The 19,805-nt window shown below is 39.3% G+C and overlaps 2 protein-coding genes and 1 long non-coding RNA gene across 6 annotated transcripts; 2 read left to right on the top strand and 1 right to left on the bottom strand.

Moving 5' to 3' along the window:
- The first annotated feature begins 875 nt into the window (after window positions 1-875).
- Window positions 876-3,306, top strand: LOC145430947 (uncharacterized). Its single transcript, XR_013911295.1, has 2 exons — window positions 876-1,998; window positions 3,019-3,306. It is a non-coding gene; the product is annotated as an uncharacterized LOC145430947 (long non-coding RNA).
- A 5,718-nt stretch (window positions 3,307-9,024) lies between these two features.
- Window positions 9,025-15,165, bottom strand: LOC113029807 (Golgi reassembly-stacking protein 1-like). Of its 4 annotated transcripts, none has more exons than XM_080306023.1 (9): window positions 14,768-15,165; window positions 14,154-14,234; window positions 13,384-13,587; window positions 12,534-12,620; window positions 12,291-12,421; window positions 12,052-12,196; window positions 11,587-11,698; window positions 11,373-11,495; window positions 9,025-9,969 (listed from the first exon to the last, which is right to left on the bottom strand). In XM_080306023.1, the coding sequence occupies exons 1-9, from the start codon at window positions 14,831-14,833 to the stop codon at window positions 9,737-9,739; spliced, it is 1,182 nt and encodes a 393-aa protein (XP_080162149.1). In that variant the 5' UTR covers window positions 14,834-15,165; the 3' UTR covers window positions 9,025-9,736. The 4 variants fall into 4 exon arrangements, with proteins under 4 accessions (XP_080162149.1, XP_026036605.2, XP_026036606.2 ...); XM_026180820.2 differs by having other exon boundaries at window positions 9,025-10,005; window positions 14,768-15,162; XM_026180821.2 differs by having other exon boundaries at window positions 9,025-10,005; window positions 12,058-12,196; window positions 14,768-15,162.
- A 1,252-nt stretch (window positions 15,166-16,417) lies between these two features.
- Window positions 16,418-18,108, top strand: LOC113029230 (elastase-1-like). Its single transcript, XM_026179996.2, has 8 exons — window positions 16,418-16,478; window positions 16,569-16,663; window positions 16,805-16,911; window positions 17,058-17,186; window positions 17,309-17,445; window positions 17,538-17,680; window positions 17,791-17,940; window positions 18,028-18,108. The coding sequence occupies exons 1-8, from the start codon at window positions 16,445-16,447 to the stop codon at window positions 18,043-18,045; spliced, it is 813 nt and encodes a 270-aa protein (XP_026035781.1). The 5' UTR covers window positions 16,418-16,444; the 3' UTR covers window positions 18,046-18,108.
- Window positions 18,109-19,805: the final 1,697 nt, after the last annotated feature.

Raw genomic sequence — 19,805 nt, 5'->3', positions numbered from 1 at the left:
AGTTGCCATGGGGACAGGGACAAGGTAATCAATTAAAGCACGCATTTTGGTCTGCTGGAAGCAGTAATGTTTAAGTAATTATTCAAAAGAATAAAGACAGAACACAGTATTGCTATGCTATAGAGAGGGCTTGTTACAGTGTTTTTGCACTGGGAAGCTCCACTTAATTCAAAATATTGAACTTATGCATGAACCATGCATTCTTTCTTTTATAAATTTTGAATAATTATATCAGCTTGTCTGAGTTTCCTGGCTTTTAAAGACAGAAAGACTAATTAAGATGACAAAGAGTGATTAAGGTAATGCTAAGGTATTAATTAACCTTTTCACTATATATGATGGAGTCCTGTCTACTAAAGTGCACGCAGAGAACACAATGTACTAAGTAGATATTCACCTCTAAATCAATGTAACACTCCTGCCAGAGCTTTGTGTCTTCATCTTCATTTTTGTGAGACACATGCATCTCCAGGCAGGGCGAAAACACTAAAAAGACCACAGTCACATTGTCAAAGGACACTAGATAACCATTGTGCTAACTTGCCATCAGCACTTTCGAAACATCCCACCCACACATATGTGCACACAAGCAAACACAGATTCATGCGCATCCAGAAGCCACAAACATAAACGCAATGTTCCTTCCAGCTGATGGACTGGTGTTGACAGCCTGGGCTCCTGATGACTCACAACCAGATAAGTGATTGTCCAGCTGTTTTTGAGTCACCTGAGTGCACTGATCTCTATCTTCCACAGTAATTGCAGTCACAGGTGGAGGCAGCAACCTGAACCCACTGCCATTTCTGTTTGCATTTCACTGGGTAAATATAGCCTTTGGTGTATATGGGCCTCTTCCTGTCCCCCATGGACTCTGGAAAGCTGAATAATGCTATCTGCCAATGCAAAACCTACCCATTCATAGAGACTATTATTATGACAGATGGTTAATGTCATCAACTGATAGCTCTTCTAACAGCAGCTTAATGAGATGCATAACAAATGAAATTCATGGTTACATTAGTAACCCGAACAAACGATTAATGGAAAAGCTCTTGAGAGAAGTCGGACCATTTAAACGCAGGAGGAAGATGGACGTAAAGCTTTCAGAGAGCGGGAGAAAAGCACATGCAGCATCGCCCTGCTCTGCAAAGTGATTACAAAAAAGGGAATCTCAAGGGGGTGCCGAGTGTTTGTGCAGCTCAGCTGCTATTGGGGAATGTGGCTCTGGCCTAACCTGATAACAGCACATTTTCACTTTAGTACACAGACACACACACACACTCCCTCAAACGATTTTCCACTTTTTGCCATTGTTTTCAAACGCTCCTCTGCACGTCCCCTGTCAATTCTCACCCCCTCCCCGCTCTGTATGAATGTTATTACACCCTCTGTATCTGTGGGCTCAGGTTTTGTGAAAATAATGTGGCACACAGAACCACAGCAAGCAAAACCCAGCATTACTGAACAACAGTTACTCCAAAAATAATCATAAAGCTTTGAAGGGATTTCTCAGATATTCTGCTGTTTGATCCTGTGCTACTGAACGAGCCAAGAGATCAGAGAACTCAAGACAGGTTTTTTTTTTGGTTTTTTTATGTGTATTTATGACACATTCAACATAATGTATGTCTACCAGATTCCGAGCAATGTTCTTTTTTAACAGAATAAATGTGCTGAATGTTTCATATTTTATGTGCAAAGTGAATTATTTAAATTGGTTTATTTTCCAACATGAAAGATTTAGAATTGAAGAGGCAGATAGGCAGTTCTTCGCTTGCCCTCACTCAGCGTCACACCTCTGACAGAGCTACAGAATCATTTTTCCACATTTTTTAATCTGTATGCGTCACCATTCCCTCTAATCCCCCCACTCCCTGGCGTAGTAAGATGGTGCTTCTATTTTGCTCCGAAAAGCTGACACACTTCATTCCTCTCTATCATACTGCCAGCTCTTCCCTGCAGGAACATACTTATTTTTCCCATACCCCATTTTATCAGGTAGATTGATGCTTTTATGTTTTTCACAAATGCTGCTGCTGTCATACTCAGGCTGTGGTGTTTTTACATGTGTGAACACACACATACATGCTGAGCAGGGCCAAAACGGATGTTTGCGTTAGAGGGTGATAAATCATGCTATTGAAGGTGTTATGTTTTACATAAATAGGAGATTTTAATATGTCTGTAGCTCTGCAGGCCACTTAGATAAAGGCTGTGTTGTGCCGTTGTGTCACACCCTTACCTAACAATACTATGATGATATATTATATTTTCTGAATGATAAAAACATTGTCCTATGTTTCTGACATTCCGGTTAATTCTCGGAAAATAGCTTTTCAGGCTATGCATGCATTTGTAAATGGTATGTTATACTGTGTGCATGTCCACGTTTATATACTGTGACTGAGGAGGCCAAAACTCTGCGTGCATTACCATGTGGGGTCATAGTTAACTAGTAAATGAGCGTAACACTAAGAGACATCTCCCCATCGGGTCAAAACTAAGCCTGGGTGGTGGTGGGGATGTCACAGCAAATATGTCACAGGCACAGGAAAGCAGCAGGGAACGCGCTAAGGCGTGTTTCTTCATCTGATCATATTCAGAGTGAGAGGCTGAGCTAAACCTTTATCCCTCTGCCTCATCTGCTGCTCACCAGAACAAATGGGCTTCCTGATCAGTCAGACAAGAAAGGGAGAAAACCGGGAGCAAGAAAAGCTGCAGACTCTGAAATCTCTATTTTTATAAATATAAATGTTCTGGCATGATGAAAACAGATGCAGTAATTTTGAAGATGTGCCCCCAGAACGTTACATCATTACGACGTAATGAAAAATCAAAATTTGCATTTAAAAAAAGAAATGGAATGAGCATCCGCTAGAGAACGACTTATGGCTTAACATCAAATTAGCTGGATTTTCAGTACGTTGAAAAACTAATTAATGCACCTGAGGGAGACATTTGGTAGTGATTTAAAAAGTCAAGCACTGAAAAATTGTCTTGTCTTTGATATTTACGCAGGACTAACAAAAACGGTGGCATCTCCTCTCCAGGTTCAGAGACGGGCACACTAGCAGATGGGTCTAGGCCTGGTATCAGCGGGGTCATCCTGGCGGAAGAACAACATGTGCTGTCTTGTGTGGCCAGCTCCTCACCCCTGCTGAGTGGCAATTAGAATGGAAATAAAGCAGGGCATCCTCACTTATCTTCCTAATGGCTGTGGCATCCTTTTTGCCTTATCTCTAGTTCTGCTGTCATCAGGAAACCATTGGAAATTGTACAAGATTAAATATCTGTTTACTCCCAAAAGGACTGCTGCAGAATTTTATGGTGTCCAGAAGGTTTTTGATAAACACTCAGAAGGCCCCCAACTTTTCACTGGGCATCACTATGGAGTGGTATGATTGCATGTCATTTTATCATTCCCTCTCTAACCGAGAAGGGTTTTTTTAGTAGTGTTTTGTTTGTTAAAAAAGTTTTTTAAAAGAGGAGGTATAGCTGGTCATTTACAAATCGGAGAAGATCGGTTCGATCCCTGGCTGCTCCCAGCTCCATGCCAGTATTTTGCCCAAATATCCTTGGACCTAAGGATATTTCGGCAAGATCCTGAACACCAAGTTGCATTCATCATCATCACTGTGCATATTAGATGATTTAAAAAAAATGAAAGCAGTGCTTCAAGTGGAAAAGTCCTACATAGAAATAATCCATATAAGGCATGTAGGGAATGATATATGGAGAGGTTAAGTATCCTGTTACTTTAGACTTTGATAAAAAAAAAATTCATCTTTAAAATTATGCTTAAAAATTTACAATAGGAAATAAGAATGTTTCCTATACAGAACTTTAGACATATCTGCACATCATTAACAGACACAGCAGCGATTACTGGCTCATATTGAATATTGTATTACAAGTTGGTCCTATAAGAGCTTTGCTGCTATTGAGCCAATCGAGGTATGCTACAAAAGAGCATTGAAAATATTAGATAAGAAACCTTTTTCATATCACCATTGTCATATTTTCGATAAATACAAGTTTCTAAATTTTACTAATTTCAAATTATTTAAATCTGCCTGTCTAATATACAAAGTTATACATGGTCTGGCGCCTCCACCAATGAGTGATTTTGTTAAACAAAAGTCTAGCAGTGTTGCCGGGCCACTGTTAGAGGTGATTGTGAATTGGCATTTAGACAGACCACCTTTTCACAGAATGCTCTGTCATATCAGGGAGTGAGCTTCTGGAATAGTCTTCTACTGTCAATGAGGGAAAGTACAAGTCTCCCCATCTTTAAGAGTCACTTAAAAGGGTGGCTGAGGGGCACACAAACATGTGATCATATTTAATAATCATGCTTTATATTGAAGGTGAAAAAGAGTTAGTGTATTAAAAAAAGGGAAACAACTATTAGGTCAGTGCAATTTCAGGACAGTCAGGGCATGTGCAATACTAGGGTTTGTGCAATATAATTGATGTGTTTCTGTTATTGTCATCTATATTGTCTTGTGTGTCCACTCTTCTTGTCATTGTTTGCCTAGTTACTTAAAAATATACTGTGGTATAAAATTATTATGTAAAAAGCTTATTGTTATTCACAAATACATGCCTATTATCCATTTTGTGGTGTGAATTACAGTAACAGGTTATAACATGTATGTTTCTGAATAAGCTTTTTTTTGGGAAAACAAAACAAACTTTTTCAAAAAGTTTTTTTTTTTTAATTAAGCATTTAAATGAACTGTACTAAACAATGAAAGGAATGCTACACACGTAGCATATCCATGTGTATAAATAATAATAATTATGTCGAGCATGTTAAAAACTGGTTTCAACAGGGAAAATTACACAAACCTGCATTTTTGCTTGTTTTTACTGCACTATCACCACCTCGAACTTCTAAAAACTACGTGTTACAATAACAAAGAAGAAAATGAATGAAAAATTAACATATACAGAGTTTTACAGTGAACTGTCTTGGAGGAGGTTTGTGCTCTCGTAGTGCTTCTTGGCTATAATATTATAATCATTTCTAAGCTCATTTTTTAAATTTGCTTTCATTTTGCAGGAATGGTTAGCACTCTAATGCACTGAATGAAGATGGCGACCGTACTATTACACCTGCACTTTTGATTTGAGCTTCGTGAAACTGACAATTCTTTAAACAGCTATTTTATTTTTTTCTGACTAACAACTTCCTGTGTTCATGTGACCAATAACTGTCATTTCTCAGAAACAAGGTAGAAGTACGGGGCTGGTGGTAAAATTCCACAAAAGTTCTTAAAACCAAAAACATAGGGGATGTTATGAGTCATACATAAGGGATGTTAGGGTTTCTTATTGCTGACATGATTTTTCTCTCTAACACTCACTGCTTTCATTTTCACTAGCATTATATGCTGTAATATGCAACAATAAGTCAGTTGCTTTTGTCCTACTTTCCTTTGCTTGTGTTTCAGAGCAGCAAAGACTCATGTTGAGCTAAATCTAGTGCACATAAACTGGGAAAATATCACAAGTGAAATATTTTGACTTTTGGTGCAATATGGCAGCTTTTTTTAAATTTGCACACACATCTCTTTGTAATCACCCTGGTCTCATTCAAAAGGTGTGAAATGCTGCCGATTGTCAAAACCACCAGTGTCTCAAAATTATTCCACACGTGGTTTCCTGTGGCAATGGTGTTAGGACGAATTCTCACAGGTTTCTCACTCCCAGCTAAACCCCCCTCACATTTAAACCCCCTGGGTTAAAAAAAAAACAAAAATAATCATCATCATTAAAAATAAATAAATCAATAAAATAAATAATAAAAATAAAACTGTAAAAAGTATTTAAAAATAATATACAAAAATAAAATATATAATAAAAAAATACATTTTAAAAAGTATTTACAAAAATTGATATAAATAATTTTTAAAACTGGGTAAATGTTATTTTTCTATAGGCCAGATAATATTGTGTTCCTAAACCAATCTTGTAGTTTTCAGTGCCCAGGCTTATCTAAATAGTGCCTACATCTAATTAGCGAGTGAAAGTGGAATACAAGTGAAAACAAACAGGGCACATATCACTGGTACCTGACCGAAAAACCTGTGACTTTCTCCAACAACCACCAACAAACAGTCTTTCTCCCTTTCCAATAAGAACGAGGGCTCCTCTACATCGCCTCATGTGCATCTCTGAGATACCAGTGGCAGCAGATAATGCCTTAGGATTCAGTTAAGTCCAATTCCCTTTTGTTTATACAGAGCCAAATCATAGCAACAGTCACCTGAAGTCACCCTACAATAACAGAGAGAAAAGGGATGGGAACATATCGTGGGACGATCAGCAGTTTTAAAGGGAAGAATTCAAGCTCACGTGCAGTTTAGCGTATATGGACGTCTTGTTTCCTTGAAGGAAAGAGCCACTGTGAATCAGTTTGAAGTTGTTATAATTGATCATGTTTACCCAGTGATGAAGCATTTCTGCCCTGAGGGGAGTGGTCTCTTCAATGGGTTGACTGAATGGTTCGATCAGAATGCAAATGGTGCGGCTAATATGGTACGGCTTTTGTAGCCCCGCAATTAAACACCTTTAAGAGAGTTTGGACCAATGTGATAGATGGCATTTTCCATCACCAGCATATAATGAGGGGATTGTGTAGAAGAAAGGTGTTTAACCCTTCTAGTAAAATTCCAGGGATTTGAAAAATCAATTCCAAAGTGCATTAAAGGAGATTTGGTGTGACATGACACCTAACTGGGGCAGTATACTGGATTTTCTTCTGCATGTAGTTATTGTACCTTGATTTAACCAAACTACTTTCCACTTCTCCCCAAAAAGTATTGCCTCTTAGTCAGTTTTCTACAGTACACATCAAAGACTGGTATATACACAGTGCAGACTAAAGAAATATAACCCACTTGTTTATAGAAGATTGCTTTCAGTCCAAAGGGCTAAAGTATGTGTGGAACAACAATTTACAAGCAAATCTACGGTAATGTTTACTGGAAGCAATTCTAATCTCCTGCTCAATTAGAAGCATAAAGCCAGTTGATAATGACGGCAAGAGGTGGAAACAACTTCCTAATGAATTCAAACCCCTCAGAGTGACAGTCCCCTTGCATGAATGAATGTAATTACAGCCTGTACATTGGTGGTCTGACACACAGGCACTTTCCAGGATTATTCCCAGGCTCTGAGAGAACACACTGTGAAGAACACCGCGTGATGCATGTATGCAAATACACCTCGCAGCACTTCCAAATATAGTCTCCATCCCGACAAAATATTTGTGATTAGGGTGGGAAGGTGCTGAAAGCAGAAAATAGAAGTTGACGAGCGTGTTCGTGGTGTGGATTTGTGACCACACGTGAACAGAAAAGCAGCAGTTTTTAGTATTTAATCTTTATTTTTTACATTAAGAAGTCACTATAACACTTTATTTTATATCCCTTGAACATCCACACATCCAAATCTGACCTACTTCATGTGACAGCGTCGCACATTAACCGAGCCACAGGAACAGCATTATGTGGAGACGTGTGACTAACGTGCATGCACCAATTGTATGTTCACTCTCTTCCCCCTTGTATTTATACCTTTTTCATCCTTTCCTTCCATCCATCCTTCCCTGTAGTTATTCTGTTTCACAATTTGTCATGCTGCAACGATAGGCTGAGGCAACGGGCACTATGCTGGTGCCTGTGAGCCGAGCCTCTTAGGGGTTGAGATAAAGTTAAGCTGACGTGTGGGTTCAGCTGCGTCACAGCGTCCTTTGAAACAGTCTCAGGGAGAAAAAAAAAAAAAAAAAAAGGAAAAAAGGAAGGCAAGGCATGTTCCTCCAGAGGTGGCACCTCCTTACACTCCTCCTGGCATGCAGCTGCTAGCTTTTGCCTTGGGCTGCTTCATCTAACCTCACATAGAAGAGAAGAAATAGCATATCTCCCCCTCCTGAGTGAGACTTACAATGGACACCCGCAAACACCATCCAACCCTGCACTTAAAACGTGCTGATTTGACAAGCCTGACATTTCTGGGAGATGTCCACATTGCTGCTATTAAATCTCCAACAGCGAGTGGACCCAAAGCCACCAAGTTAATTCCTATTTATATAAGAAATACAACAGATTCACAGGTGTGCCAGAGGAAAGCTTCCTTAGGAACGCCATTCCAGCTCTCATTCTGGGGAGAAAAAAAAAGACAAATCCATCTCCTTCTCGTCTTTCTTCCCCCCACGCACAGTCTTTTCTTTCCCTTCATGCCCATCCCCCTCTTCAGCGGAGGATTGGAGTGCCCTGGTAAATAATTGAGGCATATTCCCTGTCTGCTACTGTAGCTTCCCCCTAATGCTTATTTATTTACATTTTTTCTTTTGGCATACTTCCAAAGAATATTTGGTTGTCCTGATCTAGCAATAAAAAGTGATGAAAATAAATTGTGCTTTGTTTTCTGATCAATAGCTTCTGGAGCCCACGTATGATCACACACGGATTGCTGGATATAGGATCAGTTTAAAGAAATGTAAATAATGGACTACATAACCATTCAAGTTCCCATCAGTAAATTTCTATTGTTTAATATCTGAAACCTCAAACTATTTCTTTTCCAGCTAAATAGGTTCCTGAAACTGACCAAGTATTTGTTCATGGCAAGACTGGATTATCCAAAGTCAATAGGAAGAGGAAAGCAGCCGGATCAAACAACAAATATAAATAATTCCTGCATAATTTTAAGAATGAGATGTGATTTATTAAAATAAAAGTTCAGAAACATCTTATGACTCATTGAATATATGAAAATGTGCAATCTGATTGGACAGAATTTTAGGAGCTGCAAGGGGAGATAAACTGGCGCCAGCTCAGTAGAGAAGTATCGTGAGGTGTTTGCTGACATCTGCTGCCTCAAAATATGAACTCCGCTGGGTGGACATGACTCATATTAGACACAGGAAATATGTCTAATGACATTTTGATTTAACAACAGCATGGACCTCCCCGCCCAAAAAAAGAAAGAACAGAAACCAAAACAGACTCATGGAGGTTCATCTTGAACATATATTTATAAATAGCTGTATATTTTCAATTCTTCCATACAAATCAGAGACATGATCTAACTAAAATCGATTAAAAGAGAAGAAACAGAAAACAATCAGAGAGCTGCGTCACACACGGCCCACTCATTCACATTGGACAGAAGATTTTGACCAAGATTAAAGGCAAAAAGGCTTAAATAGGAAACGCCTGCGATTAAATCCTTCTGTATGAGTAACCACGAGAAAGTAAAAACAAACTTTAATTAAAACCTCTTTTTTTAAAAAGGGAAAAGAAGTCCAGGTGTGACACTTAAGTCAAACATCATTAATCTACAGTGTGTGTACTGTGTTACAGTGGTTATTGTAAGAGCAACAAGGTAAGGGTAATTATTATTTTTTTTACCTTGGGCTTTTAATGTGCACACCAGGATGGTTTTAAGCAGCATGACATCTTAACTAAGGCTTCATCTTGTTTGATGTTGAAACATACAGTACGCCTAAACTACAGAATACATTCATGTGTATTAACTGTATGCATTCCTAGAATTTCAAGTCAACATAAATGTGCAATTTAGCATGCAGCAGTGGCACTGGTATGCAAATGCAATTCTTTTACAAAAACAAACAAAAAAAAACAGCCCCAGTGATAACAGCTTACAATCATTAACGGCAGCTTTTCTGTAACATGGTGTGCTCTTGAATATTCTTTATGAAAGTCAGCTAACTGCCTGGCCCAGCAGGCTCAAACATCTCTTCGCTCACAACCTCAACTGAGCTTAAGGGCTCAGAGTTAGCATCTGGTACCTTGGGGATTGTTGTGATACTCGGGTTTTCGGTGGTAATTTTGAGGCCAGCCATGTCTTCAGCAGTCTCTCTGATAGGAGAAGTGCTGGCAGTCAGGTCTATACCGAGCTTCTGCTCAGGTTCCTGGATGTCTGGTTCTCCTTGCTTCTCTGGAAATGAAGGTCTTTGGTCAAAAGATGAATAATCTAATAATAAAAAAAAAGAAAGAATAATACAATATTGTTAAGGTTATGGATGGTGAAACCATGGGAAATTGCTCAACTTCCTTGGTCTGTAAGGAGATATTTAACAATAATTAAGATCAAATCTCCTGAGCATCCTTTTATGACTTTTGTACTTCAATAGATTACATAACCAAAGCTCAGACTGCTGCATTTCAGACCGTGACCACTGATGGAAAGGACTGACCTGCACCTACTGTTTAAAATGCTAACTGAGTTCTTGATAACTGATATCACATGGCACATGGAAATCAGTGCATGTAGACCCATAGACATGGTCAATATGCTCAAGTTCAAGCTCTGCATCAGAATGAAGAAGAAAGGTGATTTAAATGACTCTCTGTAAGAGGGAAAATACCCAGTGAGCATCACTTCTCTGGCTGAAAATGCCTTGTTGATGCCAGATGAGAATATTTAAAGTGCTTCATGGTGACAGGAAGGCAACAGCAACTCAAATAACAACTTGTTACAACCATCGTATGCAGAAGAGCATCTGTGAACGTACAGCGTGTCAAACTTCGAAGGCCACTCTTGTCAGCTAAGAATGGGAAACTGAACCTACAATTCACACAGGCTCATCAAAACTGTACAATAGAGGTTTTGAAAAATATTGTCTGGTCTGATGAGTTTCCACTTCTGCTGTGACATTCGGCTGGTTGGGTCAGAATCTGGGGCAAACAACATGAAAGCTTGGATCCATTTTGCCTTGTTCATGCTGCTGGTGGTGGTGGTGTTGTGACGGTGGGGGAAATTTCTTGGCACGCTTTGGGCTCGTTAGTATCAGTACAGTACCCCGCCTTCTGATGGCTGCTTCTGAGACAATAACGCGCCATTCCAGTCATCTTAAACTCCCTTCTTGAACATGACAATAAGTTTATTTTACTGAAATGGCCTCCCCAGTCACCAGATCTTAGTCGAATGGACTTCACAACTCTGCAACAACTGTGTGACGCTGTCATCTCAATATGGACCAAAACCTCTGACAAATGTTTCCATCTCCTTGTTGAATCTCTGCCATGAAGAATTAAAAATGTTCTCAAGGTAAAATGGGGTCCAATCCATTACCTAATGAAGTGTTCAGTATAGACCACTTTACCTGCTGTAAAACATATATCTGTGAAAAAACACTTAACACATTTGGCTGGAGTAGTTTTATTCTGCAGTAAAATAGACTAATACAAAACCACTGCATTAAATGACTCCTTAACTGAGAGGCGTATCAACAATAGCTGGTTTTAATCGTGCTTATTTTTCTTCTCAATCGGGATGCCATCATAAACACGTAATTGCTCTATTTAGCCACACAATTTAATCACGTATGAAGTACTTACCCAAGCTACTCTGATCACCTGAGTCATCTCCATAATTAGCAAACATGGAGCTGCTGCCTTCCTCGTTAGTGGAAACAGTGGCTGATAAATCTGAAGTCGGTGCATCGAGTATGGTGAAAGCATCTGAAATAAGTACAAAGCAAATGCCCATTATTCCGTGTGAAAATGCATAATGTGTCAAATGGATGAAAATGTCCTGAAGTGATCCTGTTACCTCGGTCTGGTGGCTGCTGAGTGGGTGAGATTAAAGACTGATCTTGCATGCTTTTCTCATTTTGATTCAGTGCTGCTTCGGTAGATGGGCTACATTCATCGGTAGAAGGCACCTAAGGAGAGAAAACTGGAGGTCACAAATACCTCTAGCAAGTTACAGTTAAAGGAGCAGTTTGTGGGATACAGTGGCATCTAGTGGTGAGGTTGCAGATTACAACAAAGTCAATACACCTGGCCTCACCTTCCGCTTCTAAAAATGTAAGTGAATACTAGGTCGTCACCCCCGACTGAAAAAAAACTGAGCTAGTGTAGAAGGTGGATCCCTCCTGTAGTAGATATGTAGGTCTCATTTTAAGCCATAAAAAAGATTATTCTTTTTGTACTTCTCAACATGATCCCTTGCTACCAATAGATGCCATTACATCCTGCACAGCTTAATAAATAAGCAAGAATAAGATACAACAACCTTCACCTCAGTGTGCTCAGTTGCAGCTACCTCTTCACTGCTGCCAGTGAGCACTGGTTGAAGAACATTTTTATTCTGGGCGTTAGGCTGAACTGGCCGAGTTGGAATTCTGTGCAAGTATCCATAGCCGATCCCACAGCCTAAGCTAAAAAATAGGGAAAAAAACCCACGGGTGTTGACATGGCAATATTTATCTACATGCTTTGATTTAAATAAAGATAAAAAAAATCAATGCCAACCTTCCCTCGCCTCCCCACGCTCCGTTAGGAGTCACCACTACCTCTCGGCACTGATCCGTCTTAGTGTTGTACACCAAAAGCTTCAAAGGTTTCCCCTCGTTGGCTTCAATCAAAGAAAAGAAATCCTCGGACTGCAGACGTTTCACACAAAAATAACGTTTTTGTTATTTCTTTTAATAATGTCTGCTAGTTAAAACAATTATTTCTTATTTGGAATAAAAGTCAAAAGACAAGAAATCTTACATCTTGTAACACTTGGTCAGCTCCAACTATGAAGTCATTGTATGCATCCAGGCCTGCGAGAGCGGCGGGAGAATTTGGTTCCACTTCCTAAAAGTTTTTTTAAAAATTCTAAAATCTACCAAAATTATTAACATTTGCAATTTTAAGGCCTTTGAACACAGAATGCAATGATTTTTCAGACTCACTTATTCTTAAGGCAACTGTTCAATTCAAATTTGCAGGATTTATTTTTTTTATAGTTCGGATCAAGCTCGATTTTTCATATTTTTCCACATAGGAATAAACAGATCTGACCAATCAGACCACTACATTTGGCAACAAGTGTGCTCATTGCTCAGCGTATGCACCAGTACTGAATGTGCAATGATATGGAAATAGTAAAAATAATACTATTTTACCTCAGACAGACAGCCAGACACTGCTCCGGCTAAATCAGCTCTCTAAAATTATTTCTGTACGTCCTCAGATGTGGTTGCAATTTTGCCAAAAAGAGAAAGCAGTCGAGATACAGCTTCAACTCCTGGATCAAACCAAGAAATTTTCCCTGCTGCTGTCCTCGCCTGAGAATTGGATGAACCCGGATTCTCACTTTCTTCTTTTTCTTGTTTAGAAACATCAGAATCATCTCATCATTTCTTTCAACTTCATTTTTTCACACAAAGCAAGACTTTTGTTGTGTTTATCTGTTATACGGCAGGTTTGGATCCAAAACAGGCTTTTTTTTTTAGAAAAAATGGCTAAAATCAGAATTTTAGCCATTTTTCCGCATACATTCGGTGTGCAAAGGCCTTTAACCTACAGTAACCAGCAAAGGGTGAAACCTGAGCGAAGACAGGTAGATTTAACTTACCAAGACATGCCACACATTCTCATTGGCTCCTTCAAAGCTGCAGAAGCGGACACTAGCCCCCAGCAAACCCTGACCGCCCCACATGTTACTGGGTGTCACCTCCAGCTCCCTCACACGCTGGGTTTTGGAGTTATACACTTCAAGTTTGACTGCTTTTTCCACATTTGCCTTCAGAAGATCCTTCAGCAGGTCGTTTTCCTTATTCTGGAGAAACAAAAGGAAAAAGGGCTACTCCAGCTGCAACTGTGCAGATGCGTTTTCTTTCATGAAAAAGAACATGAAATGTAATTACTGCCACTCTTCCAAATGAGGTTATTAATAAAGCACTGAAAAACACTGGATTATCTCATAAAGGCAGTACCTCAAAATTATGGAAATCGGTGTTTGCCTGCTGTGTCCTACCTGCCGAGTACTTTGCTTTATATACAGAAAAATGGGTCTTGAAGATGGTTTCAAAACAGACTACAACTTGCTTTTGTCCTATTAAGTTGATTGAGATCTATAAATATGTTATTCAGCTTCATAACGCCTTTTAAAATAAGTTTAGAATTTAAAAATGTTTTAGTTTTTAGCATACTTTCAAATACAATTGAATATATGCCACATTCACAGCTACGTTGCAGGGCTTTTTTGGCATTTTCATTTTGTCCTCAACTCGTCATTTTCAATTACAATTCATACCTGAAATGTCATAAAGATAGAAAAAGTCAATATTTGACACCTAGTTACTCATTTTAACCAGGAGTGTAGTGACACAGGAGCCTACTCACAAGTCGGGCGTTTCCTATAGAGAGAATGAAGTCAAAGAAAGGCTCCAGACCAGCCTTCAGAGCAGGAGAGTCCTCTTGAACCTGAGAATAAAATAAAATTACTTAAATAATTAAAAATATTAATAATAATTTAAAACACAGAACAGAAAACTTGACATTTGGTTTGACTGACAAACAGCACAGTGATATTATCGCCCCCCCTGTGTCAACCTAAGATATTGCAGTGTCCAAAATTTGGGACTTCTCAATGAGACGAGGTACCCGCTTTCTCGCGCGGTTAATATGTTATATGCAACTTTGAAACGTGCCATAACTAAAGAAAGTTTCTATAGTGACTGTTAAACTATTCCATTTCCCAACAAAGGCACGGGGGTTGGAAGTGTGCCAAATGCCACCTCATCTTCAACATCATCATGGGCGGACACCATTCAAGCTGAGCTCACGAGTAACTACAGTTACACGATAACCTGTCAATTACAGTCAGGCTCTGCGTAGATAGATAAAGCAGCAATTATGGTTCAAAGCACAGTTAACAAGTCACTAAGCAAAAAATGTATGAAAAGTGAGACTAACAAACCGCGTGAAGTGTAACCTTGCACTACTTTCTAACGTACCCCGTGGACATGATATCCACAATTAGCTCCTCCGTCCGACAGTAACGAGCTCTGCGGTAACCCCATTGCCTTCAGCAGTTACGTTTTACTAGTTCTGACTAAATGTCACTAAAGCAGACTTATTTCAGGAGTCATTACTGGTACATACACTCCGCATACAAGCTAGCTAGCCAGCAGCTGAGATAGGTTGACAGCAGGCGCTGGAGAGCCAGACAAAGCTTATAAATAATGATGACAGAAAAATCGAGTTTCTTCTTCCCGATTTTCATATCAGCAGCAAACAAGCGGAGTTCGATTAGCCGTCCTTTACAGGGTGTTCTACGCGGTTGCTTAGCAAAACATAACGCCATGCTCATTCATAAAAAAAATGCCACTTCCTGTTAAGTATTTAGATATTTTAGGCAATAAAAAAACAAAACAATAAATTACCGAATATATAAATAAATAAATATTACATAGATTTGACAGTTTGTTGCCTTACTGCGCATGTCTGTGGGAAAAGTAATTAAAGATGACAACATTTATGAAAACGAAATACTATTCTTATTCATATTCCTCTCGCCCCTCGTCTGTCCTTCAAGTTCGGGTCCTGGGAGCTTCAATACACACACACACACGTGTGTGTGTGTGTGTGTGTGTGTGTGTGTGTGTGTGTGTGTGTGTGTGTGTGTGTGTGTGTGAGAGAGAGAGAGAGTATTTTATTTAAGTCTAAAACAAAGAAAAAAACATTTTTACAGTGAACCTCATGAACGATGCAATTAACTTTGTATGGCATCTTTCCTTTGAAGATGGAGAAGCCATTTATATATCTATTCTATCTTTAAATAAAAACATCGTGATGGTCAACATTGTTATCTCACAGCAAGAAGGTCATGTGAGGTTGCATGCTTGTGGGCACTCTGGCTTCATAGTCCAAATACATGTGTGAATGTGTTAGATCCATAGATGTGAATGTGACTGTTAATGGACGTCTGTATCTCTGTGATAGACTGATCCATTTAGGGTGTACTGTGCCTTTTGCTCCATAACAAGTGGGATAGGCTCTAATTCCCCTATGACCGAGAATTAGATAAGCAGAAGAAAAAGAACTCATGTATACACTTTTGTATACGGTAGTTATACTGTACATTTTTTATTATAATGAATACACGTGTGTATTTTTATTGAATTATGATTTAACTTTTCATTGAATATTCTGCTTTTGTCTGTTTTGTGTTGAGTGTACAGTGTACAGACAGAAGGCAGCGGAACATTTTCTTCTTTACCTTGGCCGTCGATCATTTCAGACTTTTATCTGCTGTAATATTTGTCTTGAATGCACACCTTTCACAGATGGTTTGGTCGACTCTGCCATCACTAGACAGCACCTGTTCTTTTCCCACCATGATAAAATAAATAAATTAATTAATTAATTAATAAAATTCTCTTGTCCTTAAAGTTTTCTGAGTTGAATGAAATGCAAATGTACATAAGTCTGTATTTGTAAGAGTTTCACACAGTGGTGGATTGCCACACAAAGTCTCACACTTCTCAAACTTTCAGCTTTTCATAGCAGTACATTTAATGTGAATTGATCCACATGGACTATTGATACTGGCTGGTAACTTAACATCTGCCCGGTTTCCCAATCTCAAATGGGTATAAAAGCAAACTGCAGCTTGTCATCAGTGCTCCAACATGATGCGGCTTGTGCTTCTTCTGTCCTGTATTGGTAAGCCCACCTGACTTAAATAATTTTCTGTGCCTATATTTTCTGAACGTTAAAACTATATTACCACATCTGTCCATGTGTGTGCTGAAGGGCTGATTTGTGCCAAAGAACCTCTCAACTACAAAGTTGACAATGAGAGGGTGATAGGCGGCAGTAATGCTCAACCAAACACATGGAAATGGCAGGTAAATCCTCTGAACACTAATGATATTTTTATTTTTCTATCTTTTGATGCAAATAGGTTTTGTACTGTAGTTTTAAAATGCTAGATTTAGAAAAAAAACTCCATCTCCACCATATTTTCATATATCTTTAATATTTCACAGGTTTCTGTGCAGTATGATCAATTCTATGATGGCTCATTCTACCACATGTGCGGAGGATCTGTTGTTGATAGCTTCCACATCATGACTGCAGCTCACTGCATCCTCAGGTTTGGGCTCTGACCATGATTATTCTTAATGACACCATTTCCTTTGTGCATTTTGTAATATTTTAAAGTCGATCTTGGTGTCTCCTGGGCTGAACAAAAGAGTGTAAGTAAGCACTGTACTTATGTTTTTTCCATGTCCTTCTCAGCCCAGATGCTAGTCAGTACCGTGTAGTGGTGGGTGAGTATGACCTGTATAAGTTAGAAGGCAGTGAGCAGTTCATCCATGTGGAAAAAATTACAGTCCACCCTGGCTGGAATGGTGATCTTCGTTATGGGTAAGTGGCAGCATGTCAGATCACCTCTCTCAATTAAGCCTCATTTAAATATGAAATGTTAATCTCAGCAAACAAGCAACTATTAAAATTATACAACTCTATCTTTGGTTATTTTTTCTTAGAAATGACATTGCTCTCTTGAGACTCGCTGGTCCCATCTATGACAGTGGTTACGTGGCTATAGCTAATCTCCCCTACCCGGACCAGACACTGCCTCATGGCTTCACCTGTTACATCACCGGCTGGGGATTAGTAGACTGTGAGTACACCTGGGTGCTAAATGTACACATATACACACCCTATATGTGGATGTAATAAAAAGGTTCCTGCATTCTTTCTCCACTGAATCAGATGGAGGTAGCCCTGCCATCCTACAGGTGGCTCCCATCAATGTGGTGGAGCACTCGGTCTGCTCCCAGCCCGAGTGGTGGGGCAGCATTGCTCTAGAAACCATGGTGTGTGCCGGAGGGGATGGGATCATAGCAGGCTGCCAGGTAGAGGAGGTTTCGCCTCATGCTGCAACTATCATATTGTTAACAACAATACTGTGTTAAGACATTCTCACAGTCATTGCACGCTATGTTCTTATTGTTATCTGTCCCAGGGCGACTCTGGAGGTCCTCTGAACTGCTTTACTGATGGAGCCTGGAGAGTCCACGGTGTTGTCAGTTACGGCCCATCTGGTATGTGCAACCAAGTGTTCAAACCCACGGTCTTCACCAGAGTCTCTTCCTTTGAAGACTGGATGTTTTCAGTGAGTCTCTTGATGCCTCTGTGCTTTTGTTTGGCGACTATAATCTTATAAAGCGTGACTCATTATTTTATCTATTTATTTTTTCAGGTTATGGGTCTTGCTTAAATGGCACCGCATTCCTTACAATTCTCAAATGCAACCTGCAAAATAAAATTGATGTGCATCTCATTCATGTTCTGCGCAGCAGATATTTGCCTGTAGTTCTTGAATTTGCCAAAGGGTGGCAAAACCACCTCATGTTCTGACCAAACAACGTCCTGCTTTTCTCTCAGAATCAGATCCTTTTAATGGCATTCCGGTACTTTCCCACAATTTCAGAAACACATTTTCTACTGAATGCATTTGCTGTTGGTGTACTCCTTTTGCGACCAGTCCATACATGTGCCACAGTTTTTGTTTGAATACCAACACAGCGGCTACGGTTGTGACCTCCTGACCTCCCGAACCACAGTTTTAGTTGATGGAAAATTTCTAAGGATGTTTCAAACTGAGAACCTCTTTTTAAAAAAAACAGGCTTAAGTAGCAGTGAATTACAAGGACAACTGGAATATTCTTGCATGGTGTACCTGAACACCCTGTCCCAACAAGCAGAAAACCTTTTTTTCCCTCTCTTTTTAATTGTGGCCAAATGCTATATGTAGTCATAGGCTCAACATTTCCTTCTTGTCTGGAATTTCTGGCCATATGTTTGTGGTAGTAGTCAGGAGACTTCTGCATGACATCATATAAAGTGTTTTTCTCCACACCATGGAGACCAAAAACCACAGATACATTCCAGTGGTTTACATTAGAACCTAACAGGAATGTTGTTTCAATAGATTTAAGGAGAAATGTCAATTTTCTTTAATACAGTAGAAGAAAATGGTCTTAATGGTTTCCCAAATAGAAGCTAAACTAATATAAAAAAAGTTTAGTAAGCAATTAGATCCCTCTGAATTTTTCATTCAGTTCAAGTTTATTCATTTGGCAACATAACAAGGCCTCAAGGTTCTTTTTACTCTAACGTAAAGACCCGAAAACCCCAATTGTCATATGATTCTCTATGAACAAGCACTACATGACGCCAGGAAGGAAAAACTCCCTTTTAAGAGGACAAAAATCTCCAGCACAACCAGGCTCAGGGAAGAGCAGCTGTATTGGGAAAGAGGAAGACAGGAAAAAACACAAACTATGGGAGAGAGATGACACAATGTAAAGGCATGCAGCCGTGGCATATAAGCACCTGTGGGAAGTCCCCCAGCAGTTTGAGCTTGCTTCAGCATAACCAAGGGATACTTCAGGATCACAGTCCTTTCAGATTTAGCTTTAAGTCTAATCTTAAAAGTAAAGATGGCGTCTGTCCCCTGAACTTTCGCACAGAAGCATTTTACTAAACGTTACGGTCGTCCCAGGGTTTACACATTTGTGTAAAACACCAAATACGTCCTGTTTGACAGATCTAGTAACAAATTGTCAATTGTAATGTAATCGTTGTTCTTTTCTAATGAACAACTAGATTAACTTGGATCCTGTGTTTTTATTGTAATGAGTGGTAAAAACTGCAGTATGGAGAGCACAATTAGTTTTTTTCCTTTGCTAGAGGTTTCACCACCACTGGTGTAAAGTAGCAGTGTACTGTAGATTACCTGAGCTACACATAATTTGAAAGTACATTAGTGTGCTTATTTTACTTTTGCTACTTTTAGCTTCACATGTTTAATGCAAACCCTGACCCCAGGAAGGGTTTGTGTCTCTGGCTGGAATTGAACCAGAAACCCTTTGCTTGGCAAACAGATGTGCAAACCGCTACACTTCTTGCAATTATTTGCTGGTCTAGAAAGGGTTAAACCAATTATAACACATTTTTGGCTTATTCGCTAAAATA

Source organism: Astatotilapia calliptera, chromosome 9 (genome assembly GCF_964374335.1).
Source record: "Astatotilapia calliptera chromosome 9, fAstCal68.1, whole genome shotgun sequence".
Classification (NCBI taxonomy): domain Eukaryota; kingdom Metazoa; phylum Chordata; class Actinopteri; order Cichliformes; family Cichlidae; genus Astatotilapia; species Astatotilapia calliptera.
The sequence above is the reverse complement of the archived record's forward strand: the minus strand, read 5'-3'. Positions and strand labels throughout refer to the sequence as shown.

What these genes read in the sequence shown, in the direction of transcription:
- LOC113029230 (XM_026179996.2), top strand. Translation starts at nt 16,445, where the DNA reads ATGATGCGGCTTGTGCTTCTTCTGTCCTGTATTG. An exon ending in GCTTCTTCTGTCCTGTATTG is followed by an intron (nt 16,479 to 16,568) that starts GTAAGCCCACCT and finishes TGTGTGCTGAAG; the next exon opens with GGCTGATTTGTGCCAAAGAA. An exon ending in CAAACACATGGAAATGGCAG is followed by an intron (nt 16,664 to 16,804) that starts GTAAATCCTCTG and finishes AATATTTCACAG; the next exon opens with GTTTCTGTGCAGTATGATCA.
- LOC113029807 (XM_026180820.2), bottom strand. Translation starts at nt 14,833, where the DNA reads ATGGGGTTACCGCAGAGCTCGTTACTGTCGGACGGAGGAGCTAATTGT. An exon ending in GCGTGGGGAGGCGAGGGAAG is followed by an intron (nt 12,197 to 12,290) that starts GTTGGCATTGAT and finishes CCTATTTTTTAG; the next exon opens with CTTAGGCTGTGGGATCGGCT. An exon ending in TCAGCAGCCACCAGACCGAG is followed by an intron (nt 11,496 to 11,586) that starts GTAACAGGATCA and finishes TACTTATTTCAG; the next exon opens with ATGCTTTCACCATACTCGAT.